Raw genomic sequence first — 17,323 nt, forward strand, 5'->3', positions numbered from 1 at the left:
CCCAACTTATGGGTGTCAAGACTTTCTTTTCTTCTTGTACTTACCCTCTATAAGAACCTTTTAGGTACCTTGTTGATTTTCTTAAGAACCAATTTGGGCATGAAGAATAGCCCCATAAAGTATTATGCGACATGTTTAACCAAAATAATATTCTAGCTTTTGATAACACCTTAGACTTCTACCATTTCACCTTAATAGGAATTTTGTCCTCCATCGATGACCAAAAACTATCTTTTGTCACCCCTCTATGCAATGGTATCTCCAAGTATTTCATAGAAAACTCCTTCCTCTCACACTAAAAGACCCTTTAAGCAATGACCTCTAGGCTTTCACTCTCATCATTGAATAATACAAAGCTACTTTTTTCCAAATTTACTTTCAAAGCAGAAATTTCAGATTTTTTTTTTTGAGAATAAGCCTCAAACAACGCATATTTTCCTCAGAATATCTACAAAAAATTAATACATCATCCTTAAAAAGAATGTGTGAGAAGAGTTTCATACTTGGTAAGTTCACTCCTATGTAGATCCCACAATTCTTGGCTTGCTGCAGGAGGTAACTAAGCACCTCTATAGCTATAATGGAAAGAAGGGGGAAAATCATGTTCCCTTGCCTCATTAAAGAAAGGCTCCTACTGGCCATTTATACAAATTGAAAATGAAGAGAACTCTAATATTGTTCTTATCCATCTTACTCATCTATCCACTGCCCTCACATTTTGTAAAACTTGGAGTAGAAAGTCTCAACTTAAAAGAGTTAAAAGGCTTTATGCAAGTTATTTTGAGGGGATTGGGGTGCGCCTTGATGGGCCAGATACCCCATCTGTTGGCAGCCCTAGATATAGTCAGATTCCATTTCGGGTTCAAGTATTTTGGGTCAAATATTTGGCAGCTCATATCTTTGAATAACAAATCCATTGGGAGGATTGTGGTGCCTTTTTTGGCATCGGTGTTGACAGATCAAAACCATATCCAAATCCGATTATGATCAGATATGGTTTTAGCTAGCTTACCAACGGGTGGGGGGCAACTAGTGCACGTCACCCTGTGTTCGAATCCCAAACTGGTACGGGTCTGCCTAATCCCAGCTTGCCTATAAAAAAAAACTTTACCGAATCTGACTAAACAGTCAGATTATGTGAAATAGATAAAATCTGATCTGTTGGCATCACTAATTTTTTCTAATCGTGCAATATTGGTGGAAATGGACCGGACCATCAAGATCTAACTAGAACAGAACCTATTAGATATTTAGGAATTGATAGAATTTATTTTCATTATTATTATATATAGTACAATATTATGCCACATCCGGCATGTGTGCTCACACATCACATAACAAATGTTTTGGAGGATTTGGGAATTATTTTTCACATATGTGACCAAGAAAAATAAAACTTCCATACAGCTTCATTATAGGAGATTACATGATGATTGATTATGATAATGATGATCCATAAGACGGGATTAGTAAGGGGCTTATGCGCGCATCATGGCGCATAAACAGTGCACTCATTGTTCACCAGCTTCATCGTAGATCTGCACTGTCCTTCCATTGAGTGGTTGCAGGGGCCTTGAGTTGTGCTTATATGCCACGCTTAAGGGTGATTTGATCATCCTCACCTGAGCTCTAGAGAGCTGCCTCACCTGCATGCACTCCCAATATTCATCAGAACTAGTCATGAGATATAATGCACTCATTGTTCGCGCCGATAGGGGGCATTTTTAATGCCCCCTTGGATCAACGGTTAGGGATTGAGATCAGATCTGATGTGGGGCACATGCCGGATCTGACCATAGGTAATCGGGGGATCCGATTTGAGATTCCTCAAAACCCCTTGAAAATTCTGGATATGTTGCCGGGGTATATCAAACTGGAGAGATAGCAGAGATCCTTGGATTTGAGATCTGAGGCTCTTCGTCCTAAGCCTAAAGGGTCCCAATGGACCGGCCTGGCGGATCATGATCAATCTACCTGACCCAGCGTGTACTGCAGCTGCATGTGGGGCCTACCATGAAATAGACCCAACTTAGCCAGAAGTTCAAGCCAGCACAAGGAATAGACATGGTTTCTGGTAAGGAGCAGTACCATGAGCCCCGATGGGTCTGCTCATGTAATACCAGGCCGAATAGATGAACAAGCCTGCCTGAATTTATGTCTTATAGGCCTGAAGTTGGTCTAGCCCAAAAGACAGATGGATGGGTTCATTTGGTGTGTGAGCAGGATTTGACCAGCGCGTAGGCCCGGGCCTATAACTTAACTGACCAAGATGACTGAGACCTGGCTTCCAATGTAGATCGGATCAGGTGATATGTCAACACATAAATTTTTTATGTTTTGAAGTCCATGGCCTTTATCACCACCAATCATTGTGCAAATAGTGGGGCCAACCACAAAAACACCGATGTCATCACTGCACAACGATGAAGGCCACAGATGGTGGTGATTTGAAAACACAAAGAATTTGTGTTTTAGTATATCACCTGATGGGCAACCTTTCGATGCCCCGGCAAAGTCCAACCTGAAACAAGAACGGGTCAGGTGATATTCTAAATCACTGATCCTTGTTGTTTTGGCTTTGCCACTGGCCGTCGCATTCATCATGCTATCCATTGTACAAAAAACAGGAAGGATCAGGTGCAATATGATTGATTGGACACACTTGCAGTGTGCTGCTGCACTTGATCATGATCTCCATCTTTGGAGTACTGTAGTTGTAGGACCTAACCAAGGATGGTGAGTGATCAAGTACAGCAGCACACTAAAAGTATGCAATCACATTGCACCTTATCTGCCCTAGTCCAAATAGCGGAGCCAACCTTGATGGCCCACATGACATGAACATTCCTTGAATGGATGATGATGATGCCAAAGTACAAAGGATAGGTGATTTGGCATATCACCTGTTCCATAAATAGGCACAATTTCTGCTCCGGCCTTTTTTGTTCTTTTTTTTTTAGGACGAAGGAACAGCCCCACCCTGAACCAGGTCACAAATTTCACCCTTTGGCCATTTTTATGAGGGTGAAATTTCTAGTAGGATTCTCACCTTTCCGAGGACATTCCAGATGACATTCCCAGTGCAGGGAGGAGTTGTAAGTGACCCCACATATCTGTAGTACTTGCGAGTTTCGCGGGTTATGCTCCGCATGTTAATCACTCCCATTGGAACCTCTACATCATCATCTTCTGTGCAGGTCTCATTTGCCATTAGACCAAACGAATTCACAAACTGCGAAAACAGGAAATCATTCATGAGGATTTTGGTTTTTCCTAGTTTTATTTTTTATATTTAATGTGGAGAAACTCCACTTCAGGTGGTGGAAATCAGAGAGCAGAGATCCAGTGAGAGGCTATGTGCCATGGTTAAGTGCCATAGCCAATCACATGACACCATTTCATGTGGGGCCTGCACTCTAATGCTGTCATGTGATTGGCTATGGCACTTAGCCATGTCACTTTATTTTTAAATTTTTTTCCTGACATTTTTTATTGGATTCTTTTATCAAAGGTTCCACCAATTGATACGATTCAAATTCCATTTTTTGATCTACATCATCAATGTTTGAAAATTGATGAAGAGCACTCATACCTGGTTGTGGAATGGGTCGGCATCTCCACGATCATACAGGATCGCCACGACTGCTAAACTGCCATCCTTGCTCTGATGAATAAGTTGAAGCTCCGCAGGGTACCTACATAACTCATGGTTAAGTTTTTTTTTTTTTTAAGGTGGGGTTAGTTAGACCCCCACCAGTTATTATTCAACGTACCACTGGGTTTTGAAACTGCAACGTCCCACCACAAGGAGACATGCCAGCTCCTACCAACCACTCGGAGGTCTCTGTTGGTATCGTTAACTTTAGTTTTGTTTTCCTCTGAAGGGCAAGCTGCGGTTAGGCAGACCGCAACCATATATCTCTAAAGTCCCATGTGACAGAGGGATTCGAACCTGGGCCTTAAGCGTTAACCCCACGAAAGTATTTGACAATTTCAGTAAAAAGTTGGATCCTAAGAGGTCTCTGTAAAAGCACAAGACTTTTTTGAAATATCAGATAGATGTGCCAGCAAACAGTTTTTACTGGTTCAGTTTTGCGCCAGTAAAAGATCCTTCCATTTTTTTTAAAGATCTTTACTGGTGCAGTTTTGTGCCAGTATTAACTTTTTGCTGACGCAAATATACGCTAGCAAAAATATATTTTTCCTGTCAATGTAAAGTTGCAAATGCATTGACGACGGTACATTTCTTAGTGCAACTGTCGGCACATTCTTGCGCCAGCAAAGGTTTTTGCTGTCACTATTAGTGCGCCGGTAAAACCCATATTTCCTCTAATGGGCAGGGGGTGTGAATTTTCAGGTATGACAATATTTTACCAATGGGGGCTTCGCTTGTCTGGCAGGAGCAGTTAGTAACTGTCACCTCGTTGGGACGTTGCAAGTTCGAATTACAATGATATATTATTGTATAACTGGTAGGGGTCTGCCTAACCCTATCTTTCTCTATCGAAAAATATTTTTTAATATTTAAAAAAATTACATTTTTCAAATATCCCCAAATTTTCCCTTGCCAATATTTTTTCGGGAATGAGATTTGTTGAATTGTTATTAGTCTGCCTTAAAACATAGTCACAAATATCGTCCTTAGGAATTTTTCGGCAAGGAAAAATCTCAAGAGATTTTAAAAAAATGGCCATTTTTCTTGGAAAAAAAATGGCAACTTACAAAATAAAAACTAATAAAACAAAAAAAAATAGAAGAGCACCTAATTTCACCCTCAACAACCTCTTCCCTTTTCATTTTGTTATAGACAAGTAGAAGGGGTCACTAACTCACCGCTAGTTACCCCTTCTCATTCTAGTTTTGAGAGATCTAGATGGGAAGAGGGTTACTATGGATGATAATAGCCTTAATATATGATGGGATTGCTTTCAAAAAAGTGTATATATTGTTGATGGATGCCAATATAACGTTATTTTGTTTCAACAGCCATGGGAATAGTCCCATATGGAGATGGCGTGGGGAGAAGATCGAGTCCTCTCCCTACGCCTATAAATAATCCCCTAAAGTTGGCTTTCATACAACAGAACGCTGTGTGGGCTCGCCAGTTTTGCCCATTGGCGGCAATTTTTGGGGCGTTTTTGTCGAGCCATCTTAAAGAAACATGCGATATGGGCACGAGATATTCAATTTAAGCGATTTTTTGAAAATATAGCGTATACCTTACACCATCAAGAGTGTGCTCGGAAGGCGTGTGCCAATGCAAACTTTGCAGTGTGTAATTCTTCTCATCACCAATGCACAAGGCTCCGGCATCCTCCTTCCACCGTACCTACAATGAAAAAGGAAATAAGTAAAATAAAATCTTATAATATCAAATAATTGCATTGGTGCCCCCAAAGGGGTTTGGCGTTGTGGGATGGGGGGTAGCTAGGCCGCTAGGCAGGCGGTCTAGGTTCAAATCTCATGGGCATTACCTCTTGCACAAGCCGAAGCATGGTGATTCCCTGGGGGCAAGGGGTAAGTCCACAGAGTTTTATGCTACCAAGACAGTGACCGCAAGCATGGCAGGCAGAGCCAGTATGTGCATCTAGGTCTCCGTTCCCGGGGGCGTTTTTTTCCATGTAAATATCAAAAAAGTAATTATATTGGAGCAAGATAAAAATGGTGTTTAGGCATCTCATTCTGTTGATTCAAACTAGGGCTGGACAATGGGCTAGGTGGCCAGTGGCCGGGCTTGAATGGGTCAAACATGGACCAATTAAAGGTCTGAAATCCTTGCCGGATGAATCCCTATCAAACTGATCCATTGAAGGAAAAAGTAAATACAAAGAATATCCTCATCACCCAAGGAGAGAGGATTGGGTCCAAGGAACCTTGGGCAGAAAAGCTACCAAATTTTATTTGGATGTCAATTCATTGTCAAGATGAAGAACACCCAAAGTCCATAAAAAAGAATGTCACCATGTAGATGGACCTCTTAAGGATTTGTGATTAAGGTTCGGTTTTTAGATAAACAGTGCCAGTGACTGAAAAAATGAAAGGATAAGATCCAATCAAAACACAGCTTTTGGCGGGTTTTTGGTGTCGTTCATCTTGCGGATCAACTGTGCCTTGGACAGTATTCTCTTCGAAGTTCCTTGGACCTGATCTGCTTGCTTTACTGTGACACTCTGACCTACAAATGGACACGATGCAGGCCATAGTGATCACCCAATAAAATAGAGAAAACTTGGAAGCAATTAACTCATGCCCAAGTCCACATAATAGTTCTACATGAGAGATCCAGTGATCAGGCCGAATACATTGCAAGGTACTCTGTCCAATAACTAGATGCCACGCCTCCATTCATTGGGAGAGGGGTCCCAATGAATGAATGCACGGCAACTCGTTCTTCACGAGACATATGGAAGTATATAAGCAAGCACATAAGCACCGCAATATTGAAGCCAAGGTCGACTAAGGAAGCATTGGCGTGCTTGTAGTCCCTGATCAGAGGTTTCAATCCAGTGCCGTCCACCACTTCGCTCCTGTTAATGTTGATGGGGGACTGTAACTTGCCGGTGGAACACGCCTGAAACTCGGGCCTTAGGCTCCCCCATCGGTCAGGCCCTTTCGCAGCCTGATAGCCGAACACCACATGTGCATCTGCAGAAACTCATGCAAAAGCATAAGCTTGTTGGTTCATTGCTCAATATAACTCAAATTCCATAAAAAATATATAAACTTTTTTGAAAGAAAACCCATAAGGCTATTATGATGATCATCATCATTTATGAGAAGGGTAACACCCACTGGATACTAATAAATTATGGAACTAACAGCATCAGCCAAATATTTTGTTCCACAAGTGATGTTGATCTTTCTCTTGATGTGTATAGTTGCCTAATATGTAATTACATTGAGGCACACACAAACACAGTGACGAGAACATGCAAAATAGGTCTAAATGGTTTTTCCTTCACTTCTTTTCGCAATTCTAACCTCCTGAATATGTTTGGCATGGTCGATTTGATAGGAATTGGCAACTAAGTCATGTTTTTTTTTTTATGAAAAATGGCTTTTTGAGCCTCAAAATTTTACCAAAATTTTGACTCATTGATTTTCAAACTCTATAAAAACCTACCCGTGTTAGAATCAGATGTTCTAAAAGCTGATCCTTATGAAATCAAGCATGTAGATCACATCTTTATGTTCATGAAAGACTAAAAATTAAGAAAAACAAAATGAAACACCCATTTTGAATATTTGTTTTGCTGTCTCTCTCTCTCTCTCTCTATATATATATATATATATACCAGAAATATAGGCATTTCCGAAAAACAAAATGAAACACCCATTTTGAATATTTGTTTTGCTGTCTCTCTCTCTCTCTCTCTCTCTCTCTCTATATATATATATATATATACCAGAAATATAGGCATTTCCAGTACTATTTTTGCAAATCCGACCATGTAGATGTATTTGCCATGGTACATTTGCTAAGAATCAACAGTTTCATCTTGTATTTTCGTGAAAATGTGATTTTTGAATGCTTAAATATTTATGTTTATGAGCTGTTGATTTTAAAGCCTTAAAATAAATCTCGTTTATGCATCATAATCGGATGATTCAAGAGTTGGTCCTTATAAAACCAAGCATGTAGATCAAATCTTGAAACTTAGATTTAAGAGAAAAGAACAAAAAATTCATGAAAATCATGGTTCAGATGGTAGTTTTCATATTCTAGTAACTCTCTCTCTCTCTCTCTCTCTCTCTCTCTCTCTCTCTCTCTATATATATATATATATATATATATATATATATATATATATATATATATATATATATATATATATATATATATATATATATCATTAACCCTCAGTCCCTCACTCATAAGCCTTACTCATGCTTCAGGAACCAAGAAAAAAAAAACTGTTGATGCCATTGGCATGGTTGGTGCTCCCCATTTTCAAGATTATGGGAATTGTCTGAAATTTTAATTAAATGGCGACAAACAAACCTAATAAGCTTATTGTGTCCCTAGTCAGATATGCATCATGCATTCTATCCATAACGATCGTAGTAGAAGAACACCTGGTTAAGAATGTAGTTTCTGATGTGAAATCTGGCTTTAGAAATTAAATCAAGAACAAAGGTCTCATCAAAGACAAAAAAAAAGCTACTAAAAATGAAATTTCATGGATTTTATTATGGTTTGAGAGCAGAAATCCTAGTTTGTACCAGGTATGGATCAGACCGATCGAGTCCTCGATTAGGGAACACCAAACGACACAAAAAGCAAACAAACACAAGACACAAGAATTTACATGGTTCACAAAAAAATAAAGCCATGGAGGGAAGTGATCACCATGAGCATTGGCACTAACAGCGATAAGAGAGACAAATCCGGCGATGAGAATGGTGGCTGACATTTCTTCTCGTTACTGGGAGGGTTTCTCCGGCAAGGAACTAGCAGTGAGAGTTATGTGGAGGCATTCTTTGGTTATATGCGTCCGTGGTGCATGTTGCTATTCTGGGATCACATTTTTCTGTCAAACCATTTAGCGACAATCATGGTGAAGCCTAGCAATGTATGGTCATGAATTTTGGGCCGTCTGTTTTAAGGAGTTGGTACAAATCTTTTGAGTAAGCAGTTGCTTTATCTGAACAACCTTATGCCTAATTTAAGACAATGGGAGTTTTGGATTTATGGATCTCGTTTTTCTTCTCAAACTTGATTTGTGAGTTCATTGAAGGGAGTCGAATTGGTGAGCTAAATAGTGTATATGGGCTCAGGTTTTCTAGCCATTCCTTGACTAAATTTGGTCCATGAAATTCGGCCTAAAGAGTCGATTGAGAAATATCACAAACTATATCACCCAAAAAATCCAAGAAAAAAAAAGGACAAGAGGGTGGTGCCAATCCAACCAGGAAAATCAAGAGCATAAGGGTAGAATTAGGACATACAGATTATTAAAATATTAGAAGTAGGAAATCTTCTTTTATTTTTATTTTTCTTTTTCTTTTTCGCTTTTTTTGTTGCTGTTGGTCTAGACTCTAGGCCAAGGGAGAAACCCCCCCCCATCACCCACTGCGCACCGGCAGGCCTTCCGTTGGTAAACCCTCGAGTCCCATTGCCAGCCAGAGAGTAGTGCACTCAGCTTTCACCTTGTAGCAAACGGCTATCTCATGTTAGGTACCAACAACGATTGTCCCTAGCCAAGAATGCAAAGAACTTGTGAGTTAAAATTATCTTTTTGTTTCTAAAATAATAATTTTATTATTTTAATAAGATTACCTAATTAATGGCATTATATGATTGTGAGTGTTTGTTGCTTTACTTCTGCCTCTTAATAAGGTGTCTGCCTATACCAAATCCTTATGGCAAATATGATAATTATAATGTCAATGGCTCGTCCATCTTTATCCAAGATCAGGTCATAATTAGGGGTGTCAACCGGTCGGGTTTGATTTGGACCCAGGTAGAATCATACTTGAACCAGATTTTTGGGCATGGTATCGAGTCCGGACCTGGCTCTAATAGAGTCTACTATAAGAGAAACCATACTTGGACCCGATAAAAACTACATGAACCAGACCAGACCATACTCGGTAAAATAATATTTTTTAGCATTTTTATATTAAAAATTTGCAGGTCGTAATCGGAACTCGGGTCAGGCCTGGGTCTGGTATATATAAAATTTTACAAACTATACCTGAATCCATGTATTAATTGGACCTTCGGGTCTGGACCCGGGTCTTAATCAGGTCTTCTTATTTGTCACCATACCCGGACCCTATAGGGTTCGGTCTGCCGACCGATTGACACCCCTAGTCATAATGCTAATGGCATATTTTGGAGAGAGAGGGAGAGAGCATTTATTTTTCTTGGTTTTTCTTTTTGTTAACTTATTGGTTAGGGATTGGACTGCATCAAAAGTTCAAGATTGCCTAGACACTACATCAAATAGCGGAGGGAATGATGGTGGTTTTTTGTTTGTACCTTTTTTGGCTCCCTTACTGCAATGTAGAAAGGGAACTTGATGCAAGAGAGCCTCGGGTCCAAAAGAAAGAGGGTTCAACTGTATCCATTTTGGTTATTTAGAAATTTTGTATTTATTTAATTTGGATCTTAGTTTAGGATCTTGTTTTGGATTTTATTTCATATCGGATCTATCTCAGATCCACATTGATTCTTGAGACATGTTTGGGTTATGCTTTCGGATTGGATCTAGGGCCTGACCTGCTAGAACTAGGTCGGTAGCCCCTGAACAAGAAAAATGTTAAGTATCAACGAAAATTTGCGACGAAAATAATCTGTCGCAATTTTGCGACAAATTAGCAAGAGAAAATTAGTCATCCCTAAAATTGGAATTAGTTGCAGAATTTACGACGGAAAAATTATGTTTCAAACTCCGTCGCTAATTAGAGACAGGAATGTTTTGTCTCAAACTCTGTCGCAATGTAGCGACAGATGAGAGACAAAAAAAATTTGACGCTAATCTGTCACTAATTGGCAATAGATTTTGAGACAAAAAATTGTCATCGCTAATTTCCCGTAAAACCTTAATGTGAGCCCCCTTCTTTTCCTTTTTGTTTCATTCATCGCACACCCTCGCCCTTTCTCTAGCCCTGTTGCTCGCCCTCCCTTCTCCCCCTTCCGACGACTGCCTCCCTCTCCGATAGCATCACCGACACCACCTCACCGAGCATCCAACCTCGACTGGCATCACCTACTCTCGCTACTCCCTTCTCTCTCCCTGAGTTCCCTCTTTTTTCCTACCACCAACAACATCGACGCCGTCGACGCACCCGTCGACCCCCTCTCAGGTGATCCCCCTCTCATCTTTCTCTCTCTATCATTTCTCCGCTACCTATTTTCCTCTCAAAGGACGGAGAGGAGCTCAACCCCCACCCTTTCTCTCGTCCCCTCGCACCTTCATTGCTCTTTTTCTTCTTCCCTGCTCACCCGTCTCTTTGTACCACCGAGGTGGTATCCCATGTGGTAAGCAGGGGCCTGTGTCAAGCTGGGGGACTAGGATCAAACCCCTCTGCCATATGGGGTGGTGTCGGCGTAACCCCAGCCCCTGCCTCCTGATTTTAACGGGAGGGGTGCTGCCCCTCCCTGCTCGCTCGCTCTCTGTCCTCTCTTTTCGATAGGGGAGGGGGAGGCCCTCCATGCTACTCTCTCTCTCTCTCTCTCTCTCTCTCTCTCTGTTCTGATGGGGTCAGGCTCGACCAGGTATCCGAGTCCACCTCCCTCTCGGACGAGGTTGGGGTCAGGCTCGGCCTGGCAACTGAACCCACCCCTCTCCCTGCTTCCTCTTTTCGCAGTGGAGGGGGCAGGCCCCACCCTGTTTCCTTTGATAGCAAGGGAGGGACTTGCTTCCTTTTCAGGCAGACAAGCAAACAGGGGAGGGGGGCGACACCCCCTGCCCCTTCCTCTCTTCTTTTCCTTTTGACAGGAAGGCAGGGGTTGCACCCTTGCCCCCTTTTTCTGTCAGGTTATTGGGGCAGAGAAGAGAGGAGACATTTTTTGCAAATATCAGCCATTTTTTAAAAATCTCCTATGACCCACACCGATGACCTTGTCGTCCTCCTATTCTGGTAGCCTCGCTCTGCAGCCAACCTGCAACTAGATCTCCTTCGTCGGTGAGTCTGCAGGTATACCACCTCTCTCTCTCTGCTAGGCGGTGGCGGAGCCCCTGCCACATCTTGATGGGTTGCTGCCCTTGTTATATATTAATGTGCTTTGCATGTACGTAACTGAGTTAATTGTGTGATGCTTAGTGCTAAGCATTGCATGCGGCTATAAATGCAATGCAAAAAGAAATAAGAAAAAAATGCAAAGGCAGTAGCATGCAAATCGGGTAAATACCTGTGGTGAATAAGTGATGCGAGCGCATCACATGTTATTTACTTTCTTGGATGCAACACTTTTCTATTCACACACTCACTTAGTTGTGGATATCTATGACTGTTTTGCTGGAGTTCGGAGATCATACTAAGCATGATTTAAATGTATGAAAATAGAAGTGCTCTTATTTTTGTAGTTCGGAGTCCATGCTAGTCATGATAGTAGTTAGCGAGATATTGGAGTGTGTTTGTTGTATGTACATGTTTGACATTATTGTGATATGAATGATTGAATGTATTGCAATATTTGACATGACAGTATCCATGCTTGCATGAAGTTATTTTTGAATTAATTATACCCTCCATGTGAAATTGTATTATGAAAACATGCTTAAATTAAATGTATCATGTTTATGAATGTGATTTCATCTTTCTAAATATTTTTGTGATATATATATATATATATATGTGTGTGTGTGTGTGTGTGTGTGTGTGTGTGTGTGTGTGTGTGTGTGTGTTGTGTGTATTGTGTATTCATGCTTGCATGAAGTTATTTTTGAATTAAATATGCCCTTCATGTAAAATTATATTATAAAAATATGCTTAAATTGAATGTATCGTGTTTATGAATGTGATTTCATCTTTCTTAATATCTTTGTGATATATGTATCCAACAATGCATGATAAATTAGATATTTTCTTCATCGATGTATTATTATGATTCTCTTTTAATTGGTGAAGATAATATCCATAACATTATAGGATAAAATGGTTGCAAACTGTGAATGGATGTATCGTAGGGTAGTTGATAATAAGGTATCGCTAGAATATATGGATGGTGTTGACAGTTTTATTGAATTTGCAACGGCAATTGTCAGTACAGTAGATCCCATCGGTCGAATTAGGTGTCCATGCAGATATATAAGAACAATCGATTTATAAAACCTCATGGTGTTAGACATCACCTATACAAAAAGGGTTTTGTGACTGATTATCAGAATCGAATGCTTCATGGTAAAGAATTTTAGAATAATTTTGACGTACGGGTGGATATAGTGCACGATAATCTATATGTGGATTTGATATTTGATGTCGCAGGACCAGAACTGGGTTCTGCTATGGGTCCTAGTAATGTATTAACTGGGGTAGATGAAGAAACACCAAACGATGCAGCTAGTAGATTTTATAACCTACTTAGAGATGCTGATGAATCACTGTGAAATGGTTGCAAGAGTCACACTATCTTGTCTGCAGTTCTTCAACTACTGAATTTGAAGTCAAAGTATAATTTGAGTCAATCATGTTTTGACTGTCTGTGCTCTATTATGAAGACTATGTTGCCCAAAGATGAGAAATTGCCACAAAATTTCTATCGTGTGAAGGTTATGGTCAACGCTCTAGATATGGGGTATCATAAGATAGATGTTTGTCCAAATCACTGCATGTTGTATTTCAAAGATCAAAAAAATAAAAGATCATGTCTGTCATGTGAGCATCCTCGGTTCAAGCTAAAGACAAGGAAAAATGGTAGCACGAGGTCAAAAGAAGTGTCATACAAGTCACTCCGCTACTTTCCTCTCACCCCTAGATTGAAATGACTATATATGTCTTCGAGGATAGCTAAACATATGAGATGACATGCAAATAAAGTTCGACATGATGAAGACAAGATCACGCATCTTCTTTGATCGTACTCATCAGACCTTCGTAATGGAAGTGAGAAATGTTAGGATCAATTTATATACAGATGGATTCAATCCATTTGAGGGTAGATCAACCTCATACTCATGTTATCTAGTATTTGTCACCCCATACAACCTTCCTCCAAGCTTGTGTATGAAGCATCAAAATATTTTTTTGTCTCTATTGATCCCTGGTCTGACCTCTCAGGGCCAAAATCTTGATGTATATTTAAAGTCATTGATTGATGAGTTGAAAATACTGTGAGATGACGGTGTGCCCACAAAAAGCAAAACTTTAATATGAAAGTTGTTGTTCTATGGACAATTAGTGACTTTCCTGCATATGGTATGTTATCTGGTTGGAGCACACATGGGAGGTTAGCATGTCCGTACTGCATGGAGGATACAAAATCTTTTAGATTGACGCATGGAAGAAAGCTGTGTTGGTTTGATTGTCACCGTCGATTTTTACAACCATTTGTTCTGACGACAAAGGAATGTGTTCTGAGCATGCACAACTGAAATAAAAGGTCCACCTACACGGTTGTCTGGCATAAAGATTTTAAGACGATTACGATACTTTCCATATAGACTGACATATGCCCGTAGTCCGATGTCCTTCCTTGGATTTGGGAAGGATCACAATTGGATAAAGAAATCTATATTTTGGGAACTATCATATTGCCCGACCTTATTGATATGACATAATTTCACTACAACAAAGCAGTAGATTAGCGATGACCACATTCCGTCGCTAATCCGTCGCTAACATGGTTAGCGACGGATTAGCGACAACGAGGCGACAATATGCTTACGTCGCGAATATTTCGACGCTAACTGGCGACAGAATTATTCCGTCGCCAGGTCCGTCGCTAATTGCGACAGAATAACGAGCGCTATATTCCGTCGCCAATCCGCCGGTACTAAACGACGACCACGGCTTGGCGACGGATTTAATTCCGTCGCTATGCCGTCGCTAGATTAATATGAATAGCGACGGATGGTTCCGTCGCTATGCCGTCGCTAGATTAATATGAATAGCGACAGAATCATTAGTCGCTAATCCGTCGCAAACACGAAAAAAAATTTATTTAAAAATTAATTACCGAGAACTGTACAATTTCTATTTCCTGTACAATTTATATTTCCTGTAAATAAAAAACAAACCACACAAAAAAATTCATATAACAAGTATCTACAATAATTAATCGTTCCACCTTAAAATTAAGAAGTTTAATTATTTACAATTCAACAATTACATTTAGGAAAAATAAAAAAAATAGAACTTCTTCAACATAGTCCTCTAATCATCGCCAAGATTTTGTGCGTCTTCTTGTTCATTGTCTTTATCTGTCCCTTCAGCTCCACTACCCTGATTATCGCTAGCAGCCTACACAAGAAAAGAACAGTCAGTATTGATAGACAAAATATAATGAAATAAATTACACACTATATGTGATTCTATCATGTGCTCATGTGTGATCTAAGGCAATAAAAAAACTCTATATGTGATTCTATCATGCTCATATGTGTGCTAAGGCAGTCAAAAAATTGAATATGTGATTATAGCATGTTCATATGTGTTCTAAGGCATCTAAAAAAACTCTATATGTGATTCTACCATGCTCAGATGTGCTTTAAGGCAGGCAAAAAACTATATATGTGATTCGATCATGCTCGTATGTGTGCTAAGGCAGTAAAAAAATTGAATATGTGAATATAGCATGCTCATATGTGCTCTAAGGCAGGCAAAGCCAAAAATTTTATATGTGATTCTATCATAAATGATATATAACATGTTCATATGTGTTCTAAGGCAGTTAAAAAACTCTATATGTTATTATAGCATGCTCATATGTGTGCTAAGGTAGTAAAAAAACTGAATATGTGATTATAATATGCTCATATGTGTTCTTAGGCAGTCAAAAAACTGAATATGTGATTATAGCATGCTCATATGTGTTCTAATGCAATAAAAAAAACTTTATATGTGATTCTATCATGCTCATATGTGCTCTAAGGCAGACAAAAAGTTATATATATATATATATATATGTGTGTGATTCTATCATGCTCATATGTGTGCTAAGGCAGTCAAAAAATTGAATATGTGATTATAGCATGTTCATATGTGTTCTAAGGCATATAAAAAAACTCTATATGTGATTCTACCATGCTCAGATGTGATTTAAGGCAAGCAAAAAACTATATATGTGATTCGATCATGCTCGTATGTGTGCTAAGGCAGTAAAAAAATTGAATATGTGAATATAGTATGCTCATATGTGCTCTAAGGCAGGCAAAACAACTTTATATGTGATTCTATCATGCTCATATGTGTGCTAAGGCAGTAAAAAAATTGAATATGTGATTATAGCATGTTCATATGTGTTCTAAGGCATCTAGAAAAACTCTATATGTGATTCTACCATGCTCAGATGTGCTTTAAGACAGTAAAAAAAACTATATATGTGATTATACCTGAGAGGGACCTGGAATCGAAGATCCCCTATCCTGAACAGCGGCCTTGATCTCATTTCGGAGAAAGGGGGCGACGGTGTATTGGAAGTAGTTATTCAGTGATTCATTAATGATCTCGCCTACATCATCACCGGAAAGAATAGTCGGCTGCTTGGAGCTTATGTCGGCGCAAGAAGTCGGTGAGCCGTAACTGAAAGAACCAATAACTGGTGAAGTGTTCATATTACTCCCAAACCCGAACACGCGACCTTTTTTGGGTTCACCTGCTGCAGTCACCCATGCTGTAGGATCAAATGATGGATGCTGAGTAGCGTCTTCGCCATATCGCTCTACCATCTGTTGCTCATAGGCCTCCTACAAAATAATGTTTAAAGTATTCATTAATAATTAATGATAACATTATGATAACTTGCATATATATTGCAATGATTATTAATAGAATTAATACATACCGTTGTCGTTCTCGCCTTCTCTGATACGAAGACTCCCGTGGTCTTCCGTTTATATGTTTCTACAAACACATCCTTATATGGTACACTGCCTCCTTTTTCTGCTTTCTGCGAAGTTAAATGACAAAAGATTTAGTACACAAGTTTGCAACAATACTTATAAAATTAATATTATATATTGATGAGTTACCATTTTCTTTAGGTGACTCCCAAATGTCTTAGATCCATTTGTGTGTAGATGGGCTTCGGGCATCTTCGATCGATTTTGTGAAGCCTTCGCAGAGCGATTTTTAAATGCATCTCCCGCCCACTTATCGCACATTTCATCCCAGTAATCTCTCCTGATAGTAATAGGACCATGGCCCTTCCACAGTAATGGATCATCTACTACGCCAGATGCTTTTTTTGCTGCAGTCTTCATAGTGTGCAGCATGTCTGCAAATCGATTGACAGCCACCTTCTGCCACACCTTCCTTGCATCATTTTCTTCCACCGTAGTTGCAAAGCGATTCGAAGCCTACAAATATTTTCAGAAAGTTAGTAGACATTGCTTAAATAAATTAAATATGAAACACATTAACTATGAGGAACAACTGTATACCATGAATGAGGACCACAATCTGTCTAACACCTCCTTTGGGTACTCTTTCCATTGAGCAATCGGTCCTGGTAGATGTTGAAGAAGTGAATTCCTAATCTCCCGTACTACTTCTTGTGGCTCAAACCTCGTGCTGCACATGAATTGTTACACAGTAAATATCAATATAAAATATTTATAAGATATGCAATAATTGAAAACAAAATACTTACGGTCGATTATCGATATACACTATTCGAATGAGTCTTCTTGTGCCAGCCTGAGAAGACCCTGTT

At 39.6% G+C, this 17,323-nt stretch overlaps 1 protein-coding gene across 1 annotated transcript; it reads right to left on the minus strand.

Annotated features, from left to right (window-relative positions):
- Window positions 1–1,511: 1,511 nt before the first annotated feature.
- On the minus strand, window positions 1,512–8,414 carry LOC149847234 (alpha carbonic anhydrase 1, chloroplastic-like). The gene is made up of 7 exons (XM_089993685.1): window positions 8,351–8,414; window positions 6,434–6,645; window positions 5,220–5,329; window positions 3,593–3,695; window positions 3,050–3,232; window positions 2,663–2,761; window positions 1,512–1,646 (listed from the first exon to the last, which is right to left on the minus strand). Exons 1-7 carry the CDS (start codon window positions 8,412–8,414, stop codon window positions 1,512–1,514), a joined length of 906 nt encoding a protein of 301 aa, XP_089849811.1.
- Window positions 8,415–17,323: the final 8,909 nt, after the last annotated feature.

Source organism: Nuphar pumila, chromosome 2 (genome assembly GCF_984573655.1).
Source record: "Nuphar pumila chromosome 2, dmNupPumi1.hap1.1, whole genome shotgun sequence".
Lineage (NCBI taxonomy): Eukaryota > Viridiplantae > Streptophyta > Magnoliopsida > Nymphaeales > Nymphaeaceae > Nuphar > Nuphar pumila.

Excerpts from the sequence above, each read along its gene's own strand:
- LOC149847234 (XM_089993685.1), bottom strand. The coding sequence starts at position 8,414 with ATGTCAGCCACCATTCTCATCGCCGGATTTGTCTCTCTTATCGCTGTT. Across the intron at positions 6,646-8,350 it reads TGTTAGTGCCAATGCTCATG|ATGCACATGTGGTGTTCGGC; the intron begins GTGATCACTTCC and ends GAGTTTCTGCAG. Across the intron at positions 1,647-2,662 it reads AGTGCAGCAGCACACTGCAA|GTGAGGCAGCTCTCTAGAGC; the intron begins GTGTGTCCAATC and ends GAGTGCATGCAG.